The 20,710-nt window shown below is 39.0% G+C and overlaps 1 protein-coding gene across 18 annotated transcripts in view; it reads right to left on the reverse strand.

The window, feature by feature from the left end:
- Positions 1-20,707, reverse strand: part of PBRM1 (polybromo 1) — a 113,217-nt gene extending 92,510 nt beyond the window's left edge. For 6 of the 18 annotated variants that reach the window (XM_073901337.1, XM_073901341.1, XM_073901336.1 and 3 more), the window contains exons 1-5: positions 20,562-20,703; positions 17,658-17,774; positions 15,849-16,001; positions 13,307-13,404; positions 3,041-3,188 (exon numbers count right to left, since the gene is read on the reverse strand). In XM_073901337.1, the coding sequence (XP_073757438.1) occupies positions 3,041-3,188; positions 13,307-13,404; positions 15,849-16,001; positions 17,658-17,696 (438 nt within the window). In that variant the 5' untranslated portion in view covers positions 17,697-17,774; positions 20,562-20,703. Of the gene's footprint in view, positions 1-3,040; positions 3,189-13,306; positions 13,405-15,848; positions 16,002-17,648; positions 17,775-20,208; positions 20,377-20,561 lie in introns of those variants that run through there. The other 12 variants (XM_073901340.1, XM_073901335.1, XM_073901326.1 and 9 more) reach the window with 7 other exon arrangements.
- Between the last annotated feature and the right edge of the window lie 3 nt (positions 20,708-20,710).

Raw genomic sequence — 20,710 nt, forward strand, 5'->3', positions numbered from 1 at the left:
GGGGGAGGGGCAGAGGGAGAAAGGGAAACAAATCCTCAAGCAGACTCCCCACTGAGCACAGAGCCCTTGCAGGGCTTGATCCAGGGATCCTGAGATCACAATCCAAGCCAAAATCAAGAGTCGGATGCTCAACCGACTGTACCACCCAGGCACCCCAAAAATAAATTAAAAAAAAAAATCTGCCATGACAGAACTAAAATACAAAACATCAGCAGATCAGAGTTGAATTATTCTAAGGTCTCTGTATTGTTTAGAAGGAGGTTTAAGATGCTGATTAACTTTTGACTTTAGTAAGTTAATTATGCACATTAAAGCTTCTTGAATAAGAACCAAGAGGTATCAACAGATTTTACAACCCCCAAATTGTAGAGAAGAGGGAATAACAAAATGAAACCAAAAGAAGGCAGAAAGAAAAACAAGAGAAAAGATTACAAAATGAGATAAAGAGAAAGTGGAAATGTAGATGACAGAAATACATCTGAATATAATGTTATTACTAAAACTGTAAAGAGATGAAATTCCAGGTAAAAAGATTATCACCCGTATATTAATAGAAATTCATGCATATGCTGTTTGCAAGGGGTGCGTTAGCATGAAAGGGTTGCAGGAAAAGAATGGGAAAAAATAAACTAGATAAACACAAATATAAAAGCTGATAGAACTATATTAATATCAGATAAAACAGACTTCAAACAAAAGACATTACTAATGATACTACATAATGCAAAAAAAAATTCAATTTACCAGGACAATGTAACAATTTTAAACTTGTATGCTCCCAGTTGCAGTTTTAAAATACATAAAGCAAAAGATCAACAGAGTTATTAAGAAGAAACAGACAAATCCATCATCTGAGAGATTTTAAAACACCTCATTTGGTAAAGTTTGTACAGATAATTCAGTAAGGATATAAATGATTTTAGCAACATAATTAACAAGCTAGGTCTGATGGACACAGGCAGAATCTTGTATCCAATGAATAGCACCCTTGTCATAGTCACAAAATTTATAGCACTTTTATAGCTAAAACTAGAAACAACCCAAATGCCCATCAACTGGGAAATGGATAAACAAAGTGTGGTACAGCCATATAATAGCACATTATCCAATCATAGAAAGGAATGAAGTACTAATACATGCTACAAAATGGATGAACCTCGAAGACCTGCTCAGTGAAAGAAGCCAGTCACCTAAGGCCATCTAGTATTTGATTCCATTTATATGCAATGTGCTGAACGACAAATCCACAAGAAAATAGATTAGTGATTCTCAGAGGCAGGGAGGAGGGGAAATGGAGAGCACCTGTTAATGGGTATGGTTTTATTTTTGGGGTAATGAAAATATTCTGGAGTTAGGTATTAGATATTAGTGATGGTTGCACAACTTTGTGAATATGCCAAAAACCCCTGAATTCTATACTTTCTTTTTTATTATTATTATTTTTTTAAAGTAGGCTCCATGCCCCGTGTGGAGCCCAACACAGGCTTCAATTCACAACCCTGACATCGAGACTGGAGATGATGTCAAGAGTTGGACGCTTTACCAACTGAGCCACCCAGGCACCCCTGAATCTACACTTTAAAACACCCAGATAGGTGTTAAGGAGGGCATGTGTGGTGATGAGCATTGGGTGTTATACACAACTGCAATGAATCATTGAACACTACATCAAAAACTTATTATGTACTATATGCTGGCTAACTGAACATAAAAAAAAAAAGAATTAGCATCCGCCAAAAAAATAATTGACGAATTTATTCTCAATTAAAGAAAATTTATTCTCAATTAAAGAAAAAATATATATATACACACATATTACACAGTATTAAGAACAAACCTAATAACACTTTGCATTTTGCAGACAATAAAAAAACATCTAAAGCTTTGCTAAAATAACTTAAAGAAGCCTTAAAAAAACGACGACACATCAAATTCAAAGACTGGAATAATCAATATCACAATTACATTAATTCTCCAAAATAGGACTGATCCACAGAGTCCATGCAATTCCAATAAAATCTCCAACAATTTTTTTCATGCTTGACTTAACATAACATATTAAGAAAAGGGCCAAGAATGATCAATAACCAGTGCTTTCCTTACCTGATAAAGAATTATAAAGCCATAATAATTAAGGCAAGAATAAAAGAGCCGAGTAATAGCTAAACTGGGCAAAACAAAAGGAACAGACTAAAGGCTGGAAAGGGACCATGAGGATATGGAAGCACTGTGAGCACTGCTGGTGCACATGACTGTGAAGAGGATGTGGCCACTTCAAGGTGCCACTTACCCCTTTTAGGAAACAAAATTGAACCCTATCTCACAGAAGACACAAAAACCAACCTGAGCTGCCGTAAAGGCCTGTATGTGAAAGACAAAACTATTAAACTTTTAGAAGAAAATACAGGAGTGTCTTTATAATCTCTGGATAAGAGGGATTTCTGAAAACAAGACACAAATGACAAACCACAAAGTTAAAGAGTAAGAAATTGGATTATGTTAAAATACTCTTCTGTTTCATTAAGACACCATAAAGAATGAAAACAGCCTCATAGTGGGAGAAGATACTTGTAACAAATATAACCAAGGAGGATTAGTATCTAGAATATATTAAAAAAACTTCTAGAAATAAATATGAAAATGACAAACAACTCGAGAGAAAAATGGACAAAAGATCTTAACAGACACAAAAGAAACAAAAATGGTACATGCTATACGAATCTTCAGTTTTTCTTAAAAGAAACAAACTCAGGGGCGCCTGGGTGGCTCAGCTGGTTAAGCATCTGCCTTCAGCTCGGATCATGAACCCAGGGTCCTGGGATTGAGCCCCACATCGGGCTCCTGGCTCCATGGGGAGCCTGTTTCTCCTTCTCCCTCTGCCTCTCTCCCTGCTCCTGCTGTCTCAAATGAATAAATAAAACCTTCAAAAAAAAAAAAGGTAACAAACTCAAACCGCACTACTTACACTACTAAACTGATAAAAATTAAAAAGCCAAACTATTATCAAATTGGATACCTTCCAAATGTAATGCTTTCTTACCTTGTAATAGGCCTTTGCATTGTTAAAAAGCAGCTGGAAGTCGGCAGTCAGCAGATTAACATCATCATACTCTTCCATTTTTAGCTTTTGTTGGATTTTCATCAAATCAATGGGCTGAGAAACCACTTCGTAATAGTCTGGTTGATTTCTGTTATAATATTTTTTAAAAAAGATGTTAGTCCAAAGCCCATATAAAGTTATATTTCAAAACTACTTGTGGTAATATCCAACATTCCAAGTGATAAAACATACTAGACTTACTCCCATTATTAGAACTAAAAGAGAGTAACAAAAGCAAGGGGCATATGCAAGCCCTTTTCTAAGTATATATTAGCAACATAAAAACCTAACTTAACATCTGTGATGGTCATTTATATGCTAAATATTTAAGATTTACGGCACCAGCACTAAAACAATGTCACTGGTGCAAATGAAAATATCTTACCTTTTGTGGTGTTCAATAGTGGCTGAAAATAGATTCATGTTTCAGAGCTCTTTACAAACTTACAAAATGGACTGTCTTCACTTAGCGACCACAGAACTTTCTCTACCAAGTATAATCAAGTACCTATTATATATACTGCTCTTGGGCGCCTGGGTGGCTCAGTTGGTTAAGCGACTGCCTTCGGCTCAGGTCATGATCCTGGAGTCCTGGGATCGAGTCCCGCATCAGGCTCCCTGCTCAGCAGGGAGTCTGCTTCTTCCTCTGACCCTCTTCCCTCTCGTGCTCTCATTCTCTCTCTCTCTCAAATAAATAAAATCTTTAAATATATATATATATATATATACTGCTCTAATATCAATTACTAAACTTGTAAAGGAGAAAGAGGAGGTCGTTGGCACAAGGAGCTTACCAAAGATAAAAGGGTGTAAAACAGAAATAAACATGACCAAACTATTTAAAAAAAAAAAACAAAAACAAAAAACCCCAAACACATAGGTATGATAAATAAAAAATCCAGGATAGTGATTATCTCTTGGAGGGGAGGGATAGTGAGGGTCACACAGGAAACTTCAAATGTGGTTATAAATGATAATTTTTTTAAAGATTTTATTTACTTATTTGACAGAGAGAGAGCGAGCAAGAGAGGGAACACAAGCAGGAGACTGGGAGAGAGAGAAGCAGGGTCCTGCTGAGCAAGGAGCCTGATGTGGGGCTTGATCCCAGGACCCTGGGACCATGACCTGAGCCGAAGGCAGTCACTTAACAACTGAGCCACCCAGGCGCCCCTAAATGATAATTTCTTCAGTTGGGTTTTGGGTTAATGGATGTTTATTATTATTATTCCCTCTGGCTTTTTTTTAAATTATTTAAATTCAATTAATTAACATTTAATGTATTATTAGTTTCAGAGGTAGATAGAGCTCAGTGATTCATCAGTCGTAGGTAACACTCAGTGCTCATTACATTACTTGCCCTCCTTAATGCCCATCATCACCTCTGGCTTTTTTCAAATGGAATTTTATGAGACAAGTAAACCTCCTGAAAAATTATTTCAGTGACCATTTCTCTCAGTTCTGCCCCAAGTTAACTCCATTCTAGAGGTATAAGAAATAAATTATTACATACAAAAAATGTCATGTCATTAAGGCTTTAATCTCTCTTGGGACCTTGGCTGACATGTTATAGCCATATATGGAAGATATATTTAATTTTTAAAACCTTTTTATTCTGACATAAAAATTGCAAGAATAATATAAAGTATTATTTTCTGAACCATTTGAAAGTAAGCTGCTGACATGAGGTTCTATCACCCCTGAATAATTTATTTATTTTTATTTTTTAAAGATTTTATTTATTTGACAGAGAGAGCACAAGCAGAAGGAGAGAGAGGGAGAAGCAGGCTCCCTTCTAAGCAGGGAGCCTGATGTGGGACTCGATCCCAGGACCCCGGGATCATGACCCGGGCCAAAGGCAGCCACTTAACCGACTGAGCCACCCAGGCATCCCCAATCACCCCTGAATAATTTAGTATTTCCTATAAACAAGGACCACAGCTCAACCATTAGAATCAGGAAACTGACTGATACAGTACCACCATTTAATCCTCATATTCTATAACTATTCCAAAATTGTCCTTTATACCCAAAGGATCAAGTCCAGAATCACGTGTTGCATTTAGTTATACTTCTTTAGTTTCTTTCATTCTGAAGCAGGTCCTCAGTCTTTCCTCAACTTTCAGGATCTTGATACTTTTGAATAACTTATGGGCCAATTATTTTATAGGGTGTCCCTATAAAACAGAGTTTTTCTGTTTTCCTGATGAATAAATGCAGGCTATGCTTCAGGAGGACTATGACAGAAATGCTGCGTTTGTCACACTGTATCCTATCAGGTTAGGCACATGATTTCAACTTGTCCCAGTACTTAGGCAAGGCTCATTCTGATCACTTGATTATAGTGGTATCTGCCAAGCTTCTCAACTGAGCAAGTCATTGTTTTTCTCCCTATACTTTACAGAGTGGTACCTCCAGACTATGTAAAAGTCCATTCCTAATCAATTCAGTCATTTATTTATATCAATATGGATCCCTGGATTCCTATTTGGAAGTCATTAAAACCCATTATGTTAATTATTCTGATGCTCAAGCTGCTCAAAGTTGGGCCAGGAGGAGTCCTTTCAAGATGGTCTGTATTCTCTATGTACTTTTGACATGTTCCGATCACCCTTTGAACATCTGCTTACTTTCTGGCAGCCTAAGATGTTACAGGTTCCTCCTTGCCCTTAAAATCAGCCATTTCCCCCAAAGAATTCTAGTTCCTTGCAATGGTAAATGGTATTTAAAAACGAAGTCCAGGGGCACCTGGGTGGCTCAGTCAGTTAAGCATCTGCCTTTGGCTCAGGTCATGATCCCAGGGTCCTGGGATCGAGCCCCACGTTGGGCTCCCTGCTCAGTGGGAAGCCTGCTTCTCCCTCTCCTTGTCACTCCCCCCTGCTTGTGCTGTCTCTCTCTCTGACAAATAAACAAATAAAATCTTTAAAAATAAATAAATAAATAAAATAAAAACAAAGTCCAAGGTGGTGGATGCGTTCAGGTATACTGGTGTGTTACTGCTCCCAGGCTGTCTCACTGGACAAGGATGGAGATAGACATATACTCACTTATATCTACATTTCTATTATCTACAGATGTTGGGAACCATGAATTCACACAAACATTTCCAATTCTAATCGTATACCACAGGGTTCAATCTAGTTTCCTTTCTCTATTTGTACTCCCTTTCTCAGATAATGAGAAGCCTGAATCCTATTATTCACAATGTATTTACTTACATGATTGGTCTCCTATATATAACCATTCTCCTCTTGCTCCTGTCTACCTCCACCCCATAAGGCTTCCCTTCCCCTCACTAGGGCTATGACCCCTTGCCCTGGGCTAGGCCACACCCCATGTGGATGCCATCCTTACCCCACCCATGACAGGCCGCTGCCACCACTAAACCCCCAACATGGACGTCATCCTCCCTCCACCTAATTAGGCCTCAACACGCTGTGCCAGGAAGTCCTTCAACATAAACCCCATTTACCATGCCCAGGCTCTGACACTCTGTGATGTGATATTGCTACTATCCACAACTCTCTCCCCAACATCCCACCACCTGTCTTCCCGGCAGATGCCAAGTTTGCTCAGTCTCACTAATGGCTTTGGATTAAATTCTTCAGGAAGGGAAAAGAAGAGGAAAAATAAACTGAGTTTTTTAAAGCTCTTATCAACTATTTATGATTTTAGTGAATTATGAAATTAAGTATGAGGAGATAAAAGGAGTAATCACTTTGCTATTTGGAGAAAGTACAGGAACATAAAGGTCTTAGTGAGTAATAACAAAGGACCATCCAGGCCTAATGTCGATGCTGTCAGTGGTGCCAAGGGACTTTCCCAGGGTGAGCTTTAGGGCTCTGTTAACCTGATATCCACAATGGCTCTCTCCACCTGGGCCTGGTGGGCCACAGTCCACTGCTCCTTGCTGAGGCTGGACCTCAGCAGCCTCTCAGGCTTGGGGGATTATCTGTAGACAATTGAGAACCCAATGAGGACGTGTGCCTAGGAAGAACACTCTCTCCCAGAAGCTCTGTGAGAGGGATCCTCACAAACATTTTCAGACTCACCACACAGACAAAAGGGAGATCAGGATCTCAACGTTCTACTCTATGTGATTAGGTCAAAACAAGGGCCTCCCCTTTTCAAAGTGAAAGAGTTCTACTAATTTCTCCCACTTAAATCAACATGCAGAAAAGCGTAAGATAATAAAAGCTGTCCCTACTCATCCTGAGATAAAAGCACTATTAGTATTCTTTCAGACTTTCACACATATGTATACAAACAGGACTATGTGGTGCACGTTCTTGCGTAACAGCTTTTCTCTTTCAACAGCAGCCGAGGGCGCCCTGCCATGATATGGCCGCAGAACAGCCAAACCACAACTGACACTTCTAACCAGAAAAGTGAGAAACAGTGGGCCTGATATGTGGAGCCTGCTGGCTACCCCCAAACTCATTTTCCCTTATCCCCAGGATGGCAGCATTCTGAGCTGCTGTGTGACTACTAAAGAGCATCTTCTCCAGCCTTGCTGCAGCTAAGTTCTGGCCAATACAAGAGCTGAAGTGTACCATATCCAGGTCACATCCTTAACATGCCTTCTTTTTATCCTGTGGGCTGGAAGACAGCTATGGGGGTGAGCCATCTCAGACCATGCAGACAGGAGTGATACCCCAAGGACAGCAGAGGAAAGAGAGAGTACCTAGGCCCTGAGGACTTTATAGAACAGAATTTTTATATGAGAAAAAATAATTTTTGTTTCAACCATTGTTAATTTGGATGTCTTAGCACAAGTAGCTTAATATACTAATCAAAACAAAGTCTCAAAAAGAGATTCACAATTGTGTAGCTCTGAGCATTAGAGCTTCCCACAAACTCTTAAGAAAACATATACATTCCACAGAGGGGTAGAGAAGCCCTCAGGCTCAGCACTGGGGGAAGGCAATCAGTGCTCATAGGGTACCACAACTTGGAGGCTATAAGACAGTGTTCTAGCACCCCAAGGCCTGTATCCTCCACCCCTCAGGACTAGCCTGCTGGTGGGAAGCAGGCAGCAGAGGGCAGTCCTTTTCTATGAAAGGTTTGTGTACTCCAGTGTGATGCTGCTCCTCTCTAAGCATACCAGTTAAGAGCACAGGCTCTAGAATCAGAAAGATTTGAGTCTGTACCCTGGTTATCCTTTAGTAGTTCTGAGAACTTGTGCAAGTTTTCATCTATAACCACAATAATGCTTCTCAAGTTTAAACAATATAAGGAAGTGCTTGACACTGTGTCTAGCATGTGGTAAACAATAAATATTTTATTATCATATGCTAATTAAATGACAACTTTTAAAAGATTGTTAGGATAAACCAACTGAAATCTGGAGATAGCTCATTTTAAAAAGAGCCCTTCTTTTCTGGCCATGACTAATTTACATCCTTTAATTCAGGATGCTGACACTGCATTCTTAATGGCTCTGCTCTGTGAGGTGGAAAGTCTGACTTCAGCTCAACCTTCAGGTTGTTCATTACCCACTGTGGCATCAACAATCACAAATTAATCTAATCTTTAACTCACTGTCTTGGTTTCCTAAAGCTGCCGTAACAAACAGCCACAGACTTAATGGCTTAAAACAACACAAATTTATTATCTTACACAAGTCTCGCTGGGCTAAAAAGCAAGGTGTTGGTATCCCTTCTGGAGGTTTTAGGGAAGAATCCATTTCCTCACCTTTTCCAGTTTCTAGAGGGTGCCTGCATTCATTTGCTCGTAGCCCCCTTCCTCCATCTTCAAATTCAGGATAGTGTAGCATCTTCAAGTCCCTCTCTGACTCTGACTTTTCTGCCTCCCTCCTCCCTACTTAAGGATCCTTGTGATTACACTGAGCCCATCTGGATAATCCAGGATAATCTCTCCAAGTCAAAGTTAGTTAAGTAAGAAATTTAATTTTTCTCTGGCATGTAACCCAACATATTCATAGATTCTAGGCGTTGAAACATGGACATATTTGGGGGCCGTTATTCTGTCTACCACACTTATGTATGTTTTCAGAATAACTTCAACTGCCAGAGTCAGATGGGAACATTGATGTTATTTTGATAGCAAGAGAGTAAAGAAGATCTAGTCAGGGAGAACACAGCCTCTACAGGGAGGTGTGTGCAATGTGCATATTGGGCCAGTAATTTGTTTTGCTCCATTGGACAACAGAAGTCAAACCCAAAAGTACGGGGACAAAGAAAAAAAGCAAAATGAAAATAATGATTGTGGCCTCTGTATATTTCAAAAATTGATTCCTTTTAACGATGATAGCTACAAGTTCACTGTTATCTTAAAGACTATAAGTAATTTTTAAAAATATGCTTCATTCTTAAGGAACTGAACAACATAATAAACCCCAAACAAGCAGGAGGAATAATACACAAAGCAGAGATTAAAAAAAAACAAAACAGAAAACAGAAAAAAAAAATCAATAAAGCTAAGAGTTGGTTTTTTGAAAAGATCAACATAATTGACAAACCCCTTGTCTGAACTTAAAAAAAAAAAAAAAAGACTCAAAACCAGAAATGAAAGATGGAACATTAGAACCAATGCCACAGAAATAAAAAGGATTATAAAAAAATACTATGAACAGCTATATGCCAATAAAGTGGATAACCTTGAAGAAATGGATAAATTCCTAGAAACATACAACCTACCAAAACTGAGTATGAAGAAAGAGAAAACCCAAATAGACCTATAACTAGTATGGAGACTAAACCAGTAATCAAAAATCTTCCAGCAAAACTACTGGGTATTTACTCAAAAAATACAAAAAAATCAAAGGGATATATACACTCCCAAGTTTATTGCAGCATTATTTACAACAGCCAGTTATGGAAGCAGCCCAAGTATCCATCGATATATGAATGGATAAAGAAGATGTGGTATATATATACCATATGCAATGGAGTATTACTCATCCCTAAAAAGAAGAAAATCTTGCCATTTGCAACAAAGTGGATGGAGCCAGAGAGTATAATGCTAAGTGAAATAAGCTATAGAAAGACAAATACTGTATGATTTCACTCATATGTAGAATTTAAAAAACAGCAAATGAGCAAGGGGAAAAAAAGAGAGAGACAAACCAAGAAAGAGACTCTTAACTATAAAGAAAGAACTGACGGTTACCAGAGTGGAGATGGGTAAGGGGATGGATGAAAAAGGTGACAGGGACTAAAGAGTATACTTACTGTGATGAGCACAGAGTAACGTACAGAACTGTTGAATTGCTACATTGTAGCACCTAAAACTAATTTAACACTGTATGTTAACAATACTGGAATGTAAAATTTTAATTAAAAAAGAAAATCTCCCAGCAAAGAAAAGTCCTAGATCTAATAATAGCTTCACTGGTGAATTCTACCAAACACTTAAAGAGCTAACATTAATCCTTCTCAAACTTTTCCTGAAAAACTGGAGGAAAAACTTATTCATTCTGTGAAGCCACCAATACCCTGCCTGATACCAAAGCCAGCAAAGACACTACAAAAAAAACTACAGACCAACATCCCTTATGATCGATGATATAAAAATCCTCAACAAAATACTAGCAATATGAATTCAGCAGCATATTAAAAGGGTTATACACCATAAACAAGAGGGATTTATTCCTGGAATTCAAGGATGATTCAACCTATGAAAATTGACAAAGTAATACATCACACTAACGAATGAAGGAAAATAACTGAGTGACCATCTCAACTGTTGCAAAAAAAGAATCTGACAAAATTCAATACACTTTCATGATAAAACTCTCAAATTAGGTATAGATGGAAAGTACCTCAACATAATAAAGACCATATGTGAAAAGCCCACAGCTACCATCATACTCAAAATGGTGAAAGACCGAAAGCTTTTCCTCTAAGTTTAGAAACAAAACAAGGATGCTTGCTCTTACCACTTCTTTTCAACATACGTCATAGCCAGAACAATTAGGCAACAAAAAGAAAAGGCCTCCTAATTGAAAAGGAATAAGTAAAATTGTCTTTGTTCACAGATGACATGATCTCATATGCAAAAAACTCTAAAGATGAAAAAAAATGGTAGAGTAAGTGAATTCAGCAAAGTTGCAGTATACAGAATTAACACATGCAAAAATCAGTTGCATTTCAATACACTAACAGTGAATAATCCAAAAAGAAAACAATTCAATTTACAATAGCATCAGAAAGAATTAAACTTACAAATAAATCTAAACAAAAAGGTGAAAAACTTGTACACTGCAAACTACACACTTTTGTAAGAAGTTAAAGACACAAATAAATGGGAAGTTAGCCCATGTTCATGGATTAGAAAACTTATATATTTTTAAAACACCAATACTTCCAAAGCTATCTACAGATTCAATGCAATACCTATCAAAATCCCAATAGCATTTTTTGCAGAAACAGAAAAATCTACCCTGAAATTCGTATGGAATTTCAAAGAACCCCAAATAGCCAACCAATCCTGAAAAAGAACAAAGTTGGAAGACCATACTAGAGTTCCTCAGAGAAACTTAACCAATAGGAAAGAGATACATACCCACACATATACATATATACACACACACAGACGCATAGATAAGATTACAGGAATTGGCTCATGTGATTATGGAGGCCAAGAAGTCCAGGATCTGTCATCTGCCAAAGAACCAGAAAAGCCAGTGGTATAGTTCAGTATGAGTTTGAAGGCCCAAGAACTAGGAGTTCTGAGATCAGAAGGCAGGAACAGATGGATGTCTCAGCTCTCAGAGCACTAATTCATCCTTCCTTCCCACTTCTGTTCTACTCAAGGCCTCAGGGGATTGGATGATACCCAACTCACTGGTTAAGGTCATCTTCTTTACTCAGTCTCCTATTCAGATACTAATCTCTTCCAGAGACATCCTTATAGACACAGATATCTGGCCATCCCCTTAGCCCAGTTGACATATAAAATTAACCATCACAAGGACTCATACTTTCTGATTTCAAAACTTACTACAGGGGCACCTGGGTGGCTCAGACGGTTGGGCTTCTTGCCTTCAGCTCAGGTCATGATCTCCGGGTCCTGGGATCAAGACCCACATTGGGCTCCTGGCTGGCTCAGCGGAGAGCCTGCTTCTCCCTCTGCCTCTCCCCCTGCTTGTGTGCTCTCTCTCTCTCTCTCTCTCTCAAATGAATAAATAAAATCTTTAAAAAAAAAAAAAAAACTTACTACAAAACTACAAGTGTGGCAAGGATATGGAGAAATTGGAAACCCTGTACACTGTTGGTGGGACTGTAAAATGGCAGAGTGATATGGAAAACAGTATGGTTATTACTCAAAAAATTAAAAACAGAATTACTATAAGATCCAGCAATGCCGGGACACCTGGGTGGCTCAGTCAGTCAAGCATCTGCCTTCAGCTCAGGTCATGATCTCAGGGTCCTGGGATGGAGTACTGCATTGGGCTCCCTGCTGAGCAGGGAGCCTGCTTCTCCCTCTCCCTGCCACTCCCCCTGCTTGTTCTCTCTCCCTCTCTGACAAATAAACAAATAAAATCTTTAAAAAAAAAAAAAAAAGATCCAGCAATGCCACTTCTGGGTATATATCCAAAAGAACTGAAAGCAGCATCAGAGGTATTTACGCACCCACGTTCACTGCAGCATTACTCACAAAAGCCAAGAGGTAAAAGCAATTCAAGTGTTTATCAATGGATGAATAAATAAACAAAAAATGGTGTATCCATATGATGGAATATTATTCAGCCTTAAAAAGGAAGGAAATCCTGTCATATGCTACAACATGGATGACCACTGAAACCATTATGCTAAGTGAAAAAAACCGTCACAAAAGACACTGTATGATTCCACTTATATAAGACCCGGAACATAGTCAAATTTAGAGAAACAGAAAGTGTAATGGTGGCTGCCAGGGCCTGGGGGCAGGAGGAAAGGAATAAGGAGTTTTGTAATGGGTACAGAATTTCAATTTTGCAATATGAAAAAGTTTTGGAAATCTGTTGTATAACAATATGAATAAACCCTTGATGAACTGTATACTTAATGTAAAATGTATAAATTTTATGCTACACTTTACAATAAAAAAAACTTTTTAAAATATGCTTCACTACATCTTGACAATTAAAACTAAAATCTGGACCCCAGTATCCTTTAAGCCATTCCTTCCAGAGGAAAACTCTATTACCAAATGCTGTACATGTGGACTCAGGACCAAATCCCTCCCACTCACCTTCCAACTCACCTTCGTTTCGGTGCCCTAATGAAGAGCTCACAGAGGAGCCTGCCTTGCTCATCCTTATAGTCTCGAATGGTATTGTACAATTCATGGCATACAGCAATCTATACATAGGAAAAGGCGAAAAAAATCACCAGAAACGTGAATAGAAGGCCAGTGTAGGTATAATGTTATCCTTAATAAAAACATACTCATAAAAAGTAGAGAAGAAAATGGACAAATCCGCAAGTTCCCCCAAGTCTGAAATATACTTGACAATATTTCCTTATTTAAAATAATTTTAGGGGCGCCTAGGTGGCTCAGTTGTTAAGCGTCTGGCCTTCGGCTCAGGTCATGATCCTAGGGTCCTGGGATGGAGCCCCACATCGGGCTCCCTGCTCAGCGGAGGGCCTGCTTCTCCCTCTCCCACTCCCCCTGCTTGTGTTCCCTCTCTTGCTGTGTCTCTCTCTGTCAAATAAATAAATAAAATCTTAAAAAATAATAATAATAATTTTAACTGCTGAGGGGCACCTGGCTGGCTCAGTCAGAAGACCATCCAACTCTCGATCTCAGGGTCATGAGTTCAAGCCCCACACTGGGTAAAAAAAAAAAAAAAAAATTTAACCGATTAAACATCTTGGTATCTTTCATCAGATTTATGCTACTCGTGATTGTTCTTTTCTCTTAAGCTAAATCAGTTCATATCACTCTCTTGGTTAAAATCATTCAAAAGAGGAGCTTATTACTGAGAGAATAAAATCTAAACCCCTAACATTGACCATGGAGTATGTAGGGTACTTATATACTGTGGTTGGGCAGACTTTGCCAGTCTCCTTCTCCCCTTGACCATCTTTCTATAATCACAACACAACAAACGCATTCCTGACCTAGCTCCTCTGCATCGGATCCCTCTGCCTGGAACACCCTTTTCCAGTACTCTGTAGGGCCAGTGCCTTCCCATCAGCAGCCAAACCACCCAAACTTTTTTTCTTAGCATTTATCATTAGCTGAGAGTACTTTATTATCTATTTGTTCATCTGTTTACATTCTCCTTCTGCCACACTAGAATCCAAGCTCCATGTGAAAAATTGGCTTGTCTTACACATGGCTATATCCCAACCATCAGAACAGCGAGTGCTTGGCACATGACAAGTACAGTTATTTGAATGGATATATAATGCAACATACTAATATTTTCTTTCTTTTCTTTTTTTTTTTTTTGGTCAAAAGGTACAAACTTCCAGTTATTATAAATAAGTGCTGAGGATGTAACATACAACATAACTATACTTAACACTGCTACTGTATATTTTAAAGTGGTCCTAAGAGTAGATCCTAAAGGGCGCCTGGGTGGCTCAGTTGGTTAAGCGACTGCCTTCGGCTCAGGTCATGATCCTGGAGTCCCCAGATCAAGTCCCACATGGGGCTCCCTGCTCAGCAGGGAGTCTGCTTCTCCCTCTGACCCTCTTCCCTCTCGTGCTCTCTCTCATTCTCTCTCAAAAAAAAAAAAAAAAAGAAGAGTAGATCCTAAAAGTTCTCATTATAAGGAAAACAACGTTTTTTTTGGTCATCTATAGGAAATGATGGATATTAAACTAATCGTGGCTTCATTTCATAATATATATAGGTCAAATCATTATAGGGTACACCTCAAACTTATATAGTTTTATATGTCAATTACATCTCAATAAAACTAGAAAAAAAATTTTGTGCATATTTCTATTACACTGTCTGCCACTCTCTGATCTGTAGAATTCATAAGCCCATTTGGTTTTGTTTTTTTTTCCCCATTTGGTTATTTTTAATTAGAATTAAGTGCTTTGGCAGATTACACTTTTATAAAAACACCTTTTCATCAAAACAGAAATAACTTTATGCAAATTTCTTATTCTAAACGTATTCAGAGTAATTACTTTTTTTGAGAGTTCTTAAATACTTATTTTATTTTTAAAATGTATTACTCAGGGACACCTGGGTGGCTCAGCTGGTTGGATGTCTGACTCTTGGTTTTGGCTCAATTCATGATCCATGGTTGTGGGATTGAGCCCCAAGTCAGAACCTGCGTGCTCAGTGTGGAGCCTGCTTTTCCCTCTCCCTCCCCCGATTCCCCACTCTCTCTCTCTAAAATAAATAAATGATATCTTAAAAAAAAAAGTATTATGAAAGTATAACTGACATACAATATATAAGTTTCAGATGTACAACGTAGTGATTCAACAATTCTATACATTGTTCAATGCCCACCACAGTAGGTGTAATCCCTGTCACCATATAATGTTATTACAACATTGTTGACTATAATCCTTATGCTGTACTCTTCATCTCTGTGACTTATTTATTTTATAACTGGAAGTTTGTACCTCTTAATCCCCTTCACCTATTTCACCCACCCTCCACCCACCATTATTTCTTAAATTATAACTGTTAAGACTGTTGGTTAAATACATGCTTTCCATAAAAGAAAGATTAAGAATATTAAGCCAGAGGAAAAAGAAGTGTATCTTAACTGCTTATCATTAAAGGAAGAGTAGGAAAAGCAGGCAGAAACCGTGTGATGCAAGTTACTCACAGGATCTACAGTTGGAAGATTGGAAAGTCTCCTCCTTTTCCTGCTTGGGCCAGGTGTAGATACAGAATGGTGCCCGTCATCAAAGTCCCCACTGACGCTACTGGATGGCGAGGTAGCTCTTCTTCTCTTGGAACCCATGGAATCCAACTTCTTCTATAAGAAATAATCAGCCATGTTCTTATACTTAAATTTAGACACTGCCACCAAGCCCTCAGCTAGGCACTTGCTACCCAGATTCTGGTTCACTTAGGAGGATCTTTTAACCATTGTAAAGAAACTTAACTGTCAGTTTTTTCAGTGGAACTTCTGGACCTTGTTGCTTCAGCCCCTTCACTTACCAGAATGCTACACTTTCAACTCAGATAGGGCAAATTCAACAAAAGTTTACCCATTTATATGTCACCAAGTTTGAATGACTCAATCACGTCTGGTCCCAAATTTACTCCTTAATGGACTTTGAAAACCTACATGTAGGGGTACACCATTGTGGAGGTATTGATCCCTCAGCCCCTGAGGCAGCGAGGCAGGCCTCAGGGACAGAAGCCCCAAGGCAGTCACCTCTGGCATCAGCAGCTTCATCTGTTTTCCCCAGTATGTCTAACAATTCTGATCATTTTCCAGGTGGGCCATGATGTGGAAAAAAATAGAAATCAGTGCCTGAGGCAAATGAGTAGTGCCAAAGTGTAGGGGACAGAGGACAATTAACTTTCTAGCATTTTAGATGAACTCTAAAATTAACACACTGAAAATGAATTTTCTCCATTCATTAAAGAAGGCCACAAAACATATCCCTGGAAAACACTTAATGTGACTTACCATACCTATGTCAAAGTAGTAAAACTATTTTGAAACTTTTCTGTCAATCAGACTGACCTCCTTTTCAGTTATACGAGGTATTCTATCCCCATGAATTTTGAAATCATAGCTTTAAGTTTCAGCAGGTGATTTGGAATAGTATCTCAAAGGGGAACCTTCAGATACTAGTTGGCCTTTCAGAAACACATAAATATTTGCTGTCAGGTAGGCTGTCTAGTAGCTAATATTAACACAAATTTACAAATATACACATTTGACTGTAACACAAAAAATGCAACCATTGAAATGATCTGCTACAGCTAGAGGGAAAGGGTATATACCTGAGAAGGTCCTATAATGCTTTTACAATTTAACAACAGTATCAAATAGTATACTGTGACTTCACAGGTCTCTCTCCAAAGCTGAAAGAAAAAACTGATCCCAGTTTCACTCATCAACATTCAACGTCAGTAAACTAAGACGCCAGCAGCTGAAAGAACGGGTTGCCAGTAGGTATAGAGAGAAAAATTGGGGATCTCCAGGGAACAGAAAGGAGCAAAACAAACCAACAAACAGAACATTCTGGTAACCAACTAAGAAACAAGGAATCTCCTATCTCTTCCTCTGAACTATGGTCCACATGGTATTTAAAAACAGCCTACCATGATATTCCTTCCTCTAGGCTTTGGTTTGTTATACAGTATATTAGTTTGCAATTGGCTACAAATGGCTAAAAGGTTCAAAGGGCTTAGGCCAAGGACAGCCAAGTGTTGCTGATTTTTTTTGTTTCATTAAAAGGCTGATAAACTGGCCTCACTCAATTCATTAAGAGGAAGAAACTAAGGACCAAACCTCAGTAAACAAGCTATGACAAGGACACAAGTGAATTTGATGAACATGACAAGGGAATCTTTATGGGAAGGATTAACAAAATAAAAAAAAAGTGGAAGGGAAGAGGCAAGGAAGGACAGAAAAGAGAAAAGGTGTAGATGATCAGTAATTTACCAGCTTTACCAGAGCACAACCAGCGCCTCGAAAAGCCAGTCTCCTCATTATGTCTGAAGGCCAAGTGAAGCCAGTGGGAGAAGGCAGGGCTTTAGAAGTGCTGATTCAGTGTTAATATATTCAAAACTGAAAGAGAAGAACAAGGCAGAGAAAGGGGAAATAAAAAAGAAAGGTCAGAAAAAGTAAAAATGAGTACGAATAGATAGAAAACATTCAAGTAGAACTGCTAAAGAAAGATAAGAGAACTGGAGAAACTAGCCGTATCAGTTCTCTTGTGCCAAACTGCTGCAAAGGCTCAGGCACTAACAGTACCTGACATTTCTTTCCATTTTAAAACCAAATGCTTTTCATATGCTTAAAGATGGCTCACTGGGATTCCCCTTTACTCACATGGAATGACTGTCAATTCCAGGAATGAAGCATGCCTGCCCAAATGCCCCCTAGTCAATAAGAGCAGAGTTCAATCACAGAGCTGGAATGGAGAGTGAACACATGTGGAAGGCTCACATGTGACACCAAGTGTTGGCAAGCTGGAACAAACCAAGAATGGCTCATGTGAACAGAGTCTGGAAAACTCCTCCCCCCCCCAAAAAAAAATTCAGAGAAAGACATTTCTTTCCAAAAGTCCTATCAGCATTGGAAAGACACCACACACAAATTTTAAAAAATTAAAAACAAAGCCTTCGATCATTTTGGCAGGCGATCAAAATTACCTTCAGAAATAATCCACTGAAAAGCAAATGACAAACTGTAAATCGTTGGTGTGTATATACCAGTTTAGACCACACAATAACCAAAACTCCTTAAATCATTAACTTTCTCTGCTAAAACAAGAAAAAGATGTAACTTAAGGGTAATTTTCAATTATTTTCTTATCCAAAGGACACGTTTTTAAATGTATTTTGGAAGTTTGGCAATAAAGGCAATGTGGCCAGACAGGTGGGAGAAGCAACAGGACTTGAGCTCAGACGACCAGAATGTGAGTCCCAAGTCTTCCACTTTGAATTATGTTTGATGTTGCTTGAGTCACAACCTCTCAGAGCTGTTTCTTCACTTCTAAAATGAGAACAGTCAGGTGTGCATATCTGCCTTAGATTATTGGGACTGTGAAATGTTCATGAAATCACTTTGAAACTTCAAAACAGGACAAGGAAGTTTCGACTCTAGGATTAAATGCTCCCTGGGAACAGGAATAGCACTTTATTCATTTTTGTAGCTCTAGCTTATAGAATAGTTCTGGTATAGTATGAGTGATCAACTTTTTAATAAACACATTAAAAGTACACATAAGTGGGACGTTAAAAAAAGTCTGTGTGGTTTAAAAGGACTGTGAGCATCCCTTTAGCAATTCTTTTGCCATGAAGAGAAAATCGATTCTGGAGCTAATAAAATACAGGTTTTTAAAATGGCACTGATTACAGTCACATGTCCAAAAGTCTGATAACCAATAAATTACAGTGGACACTAATGAATAACTTTTAAAATGTGCAATTGGGAAAATACTGACTCATTATACCCACATGGTATATGTTGACAGTTTATAAACTTTTCGTACTTTCCTCTATTTCTCATGATACTCAATACTGTAATACATGGTTAGAACAAGAATCTTGGAAAACAGGATTTGAAGGAGAAAAAAACCATAATCTTTCTTCCTAGGGGAAAAAACACCCTTAACATTGGCATTCACAGCTTTTTGTATTTATTCTATGCCTTAGTTGCCTATTTTTTTAAACAAAAGTGTTAAAACATATGTATTATTTTGCACCTTGTATTTTAACTCAGGATTATTCCAAGTCAACATTCTTCCACATGATGTTTGATGGCTTGATAATAGCCTATCATATATATATACCACAATTTACTAATCTTGGGGTTTTGGATAGAATATTAATATTTGAGGTACACCCAAAGCCAAAGAAAGCGATCAAGGCCCTTCAATTTATCCACACATTTGTTACTGTTTTAAGTTGGAAATAGTTCTTCAAAAGATACTTTCCTAACTTCCTTTGAATCTTAAAATACCGACATCTGTTAACAAATAATAAAGCAAAATCATACTACTCTTAATGGAGAAACATCACTTCAAAACCACTTTTGAGGAGCCCTAGTTTTTTGGAATATAAGTTAGTAAGAATGTTTTATTCCAACATATGTTCTATAACCACAGTAATAATTTCTATATCTGCTATACCGTGTATTTGCCATTTGGTTTTCAGTATTTCTTCTACATTTTGCCAATCTTATTTAAATCACCAATATCTGCTCTATCACAACAAAACTACATTTCTTTCAGTAAAAAATCTTAAGAGGTGGAAAATTATTAAAAACCAGGAAACGTAGAGTTTTAAAACCTCGATTTCTTTTTCGTGGTGCTGCAGGAACATGAGATACTTAAAAATCTAGCCTTTACTATAAATACAAGTCCCATTGATAAAAACATTCGGTCTGAACACAGTCATCTAGAAAATGTAAAAAAAAAAAAAATTAAAAAAATTTTTTTCACTAGTTGAGTTTGCGTCCGAACCGTCAAGAAACAACAAAAAAAGGAGGCCCTGACCTGCGGAAGAAATGAAAGACTTTCCGGACCTGTCACTCGTACGGGGACTAAATGAAACGTTGACAGCTTTGAAGCTGCCCGCGACGAGTGCTCGGCCAGCAGCAGGGGCGGGAAAGAGGGAGCGAGGAGTTTCCGGGCCGTGGCGCGCCTTTGTCCCGGCCGGCAGGTGCGGCAAGGCTCCCTGGCCGTCCCGACGCCCGCCGCCGTGCCCCGCCCCGCGCGCCCGGCCCGACCGGCGCGTCCCCACGGCCGGGGCGGGGCCTCCGCCGCTGCTCCCGCCCGCCCGGGCCCACACAAAGGCCCGGCAGCCGGCCGAGAAGGAGCGGCCCCGCCCGCCCCGAGCCCGGCCTTACCCAGCCGCTCCGCCGCCTGCAGCCCCGGCCGCGGTCACCGACCGCCGCGCCCCGCCCCGTGGCCGCCACGGCTGCTGCTATTGCTCCTCCGGCTGCGGCCGCTGCCGTCTCTCCAGCACCCGCCGCCCTCACCGCCCTCACCCCTCCCG

Source organism: Callorhinus ursinus, unplaced genomic scaffold (genome assembly GCF_003265705.2).
Source record: "Callorhinus ursinus isolate GAN/ISIS: 27379988/994484 unplaced genomic scaffold, GSC_fseal_2.0 scaffold15, whole genome shotgun sequence".
In the NCBI taxonomy this organism is placed as follows: Eukaryota; Metazoa; Chordata; class Mammalia; order Carnivora; family Otariidae; genus Callorhinus; species Callorhinus ursinus.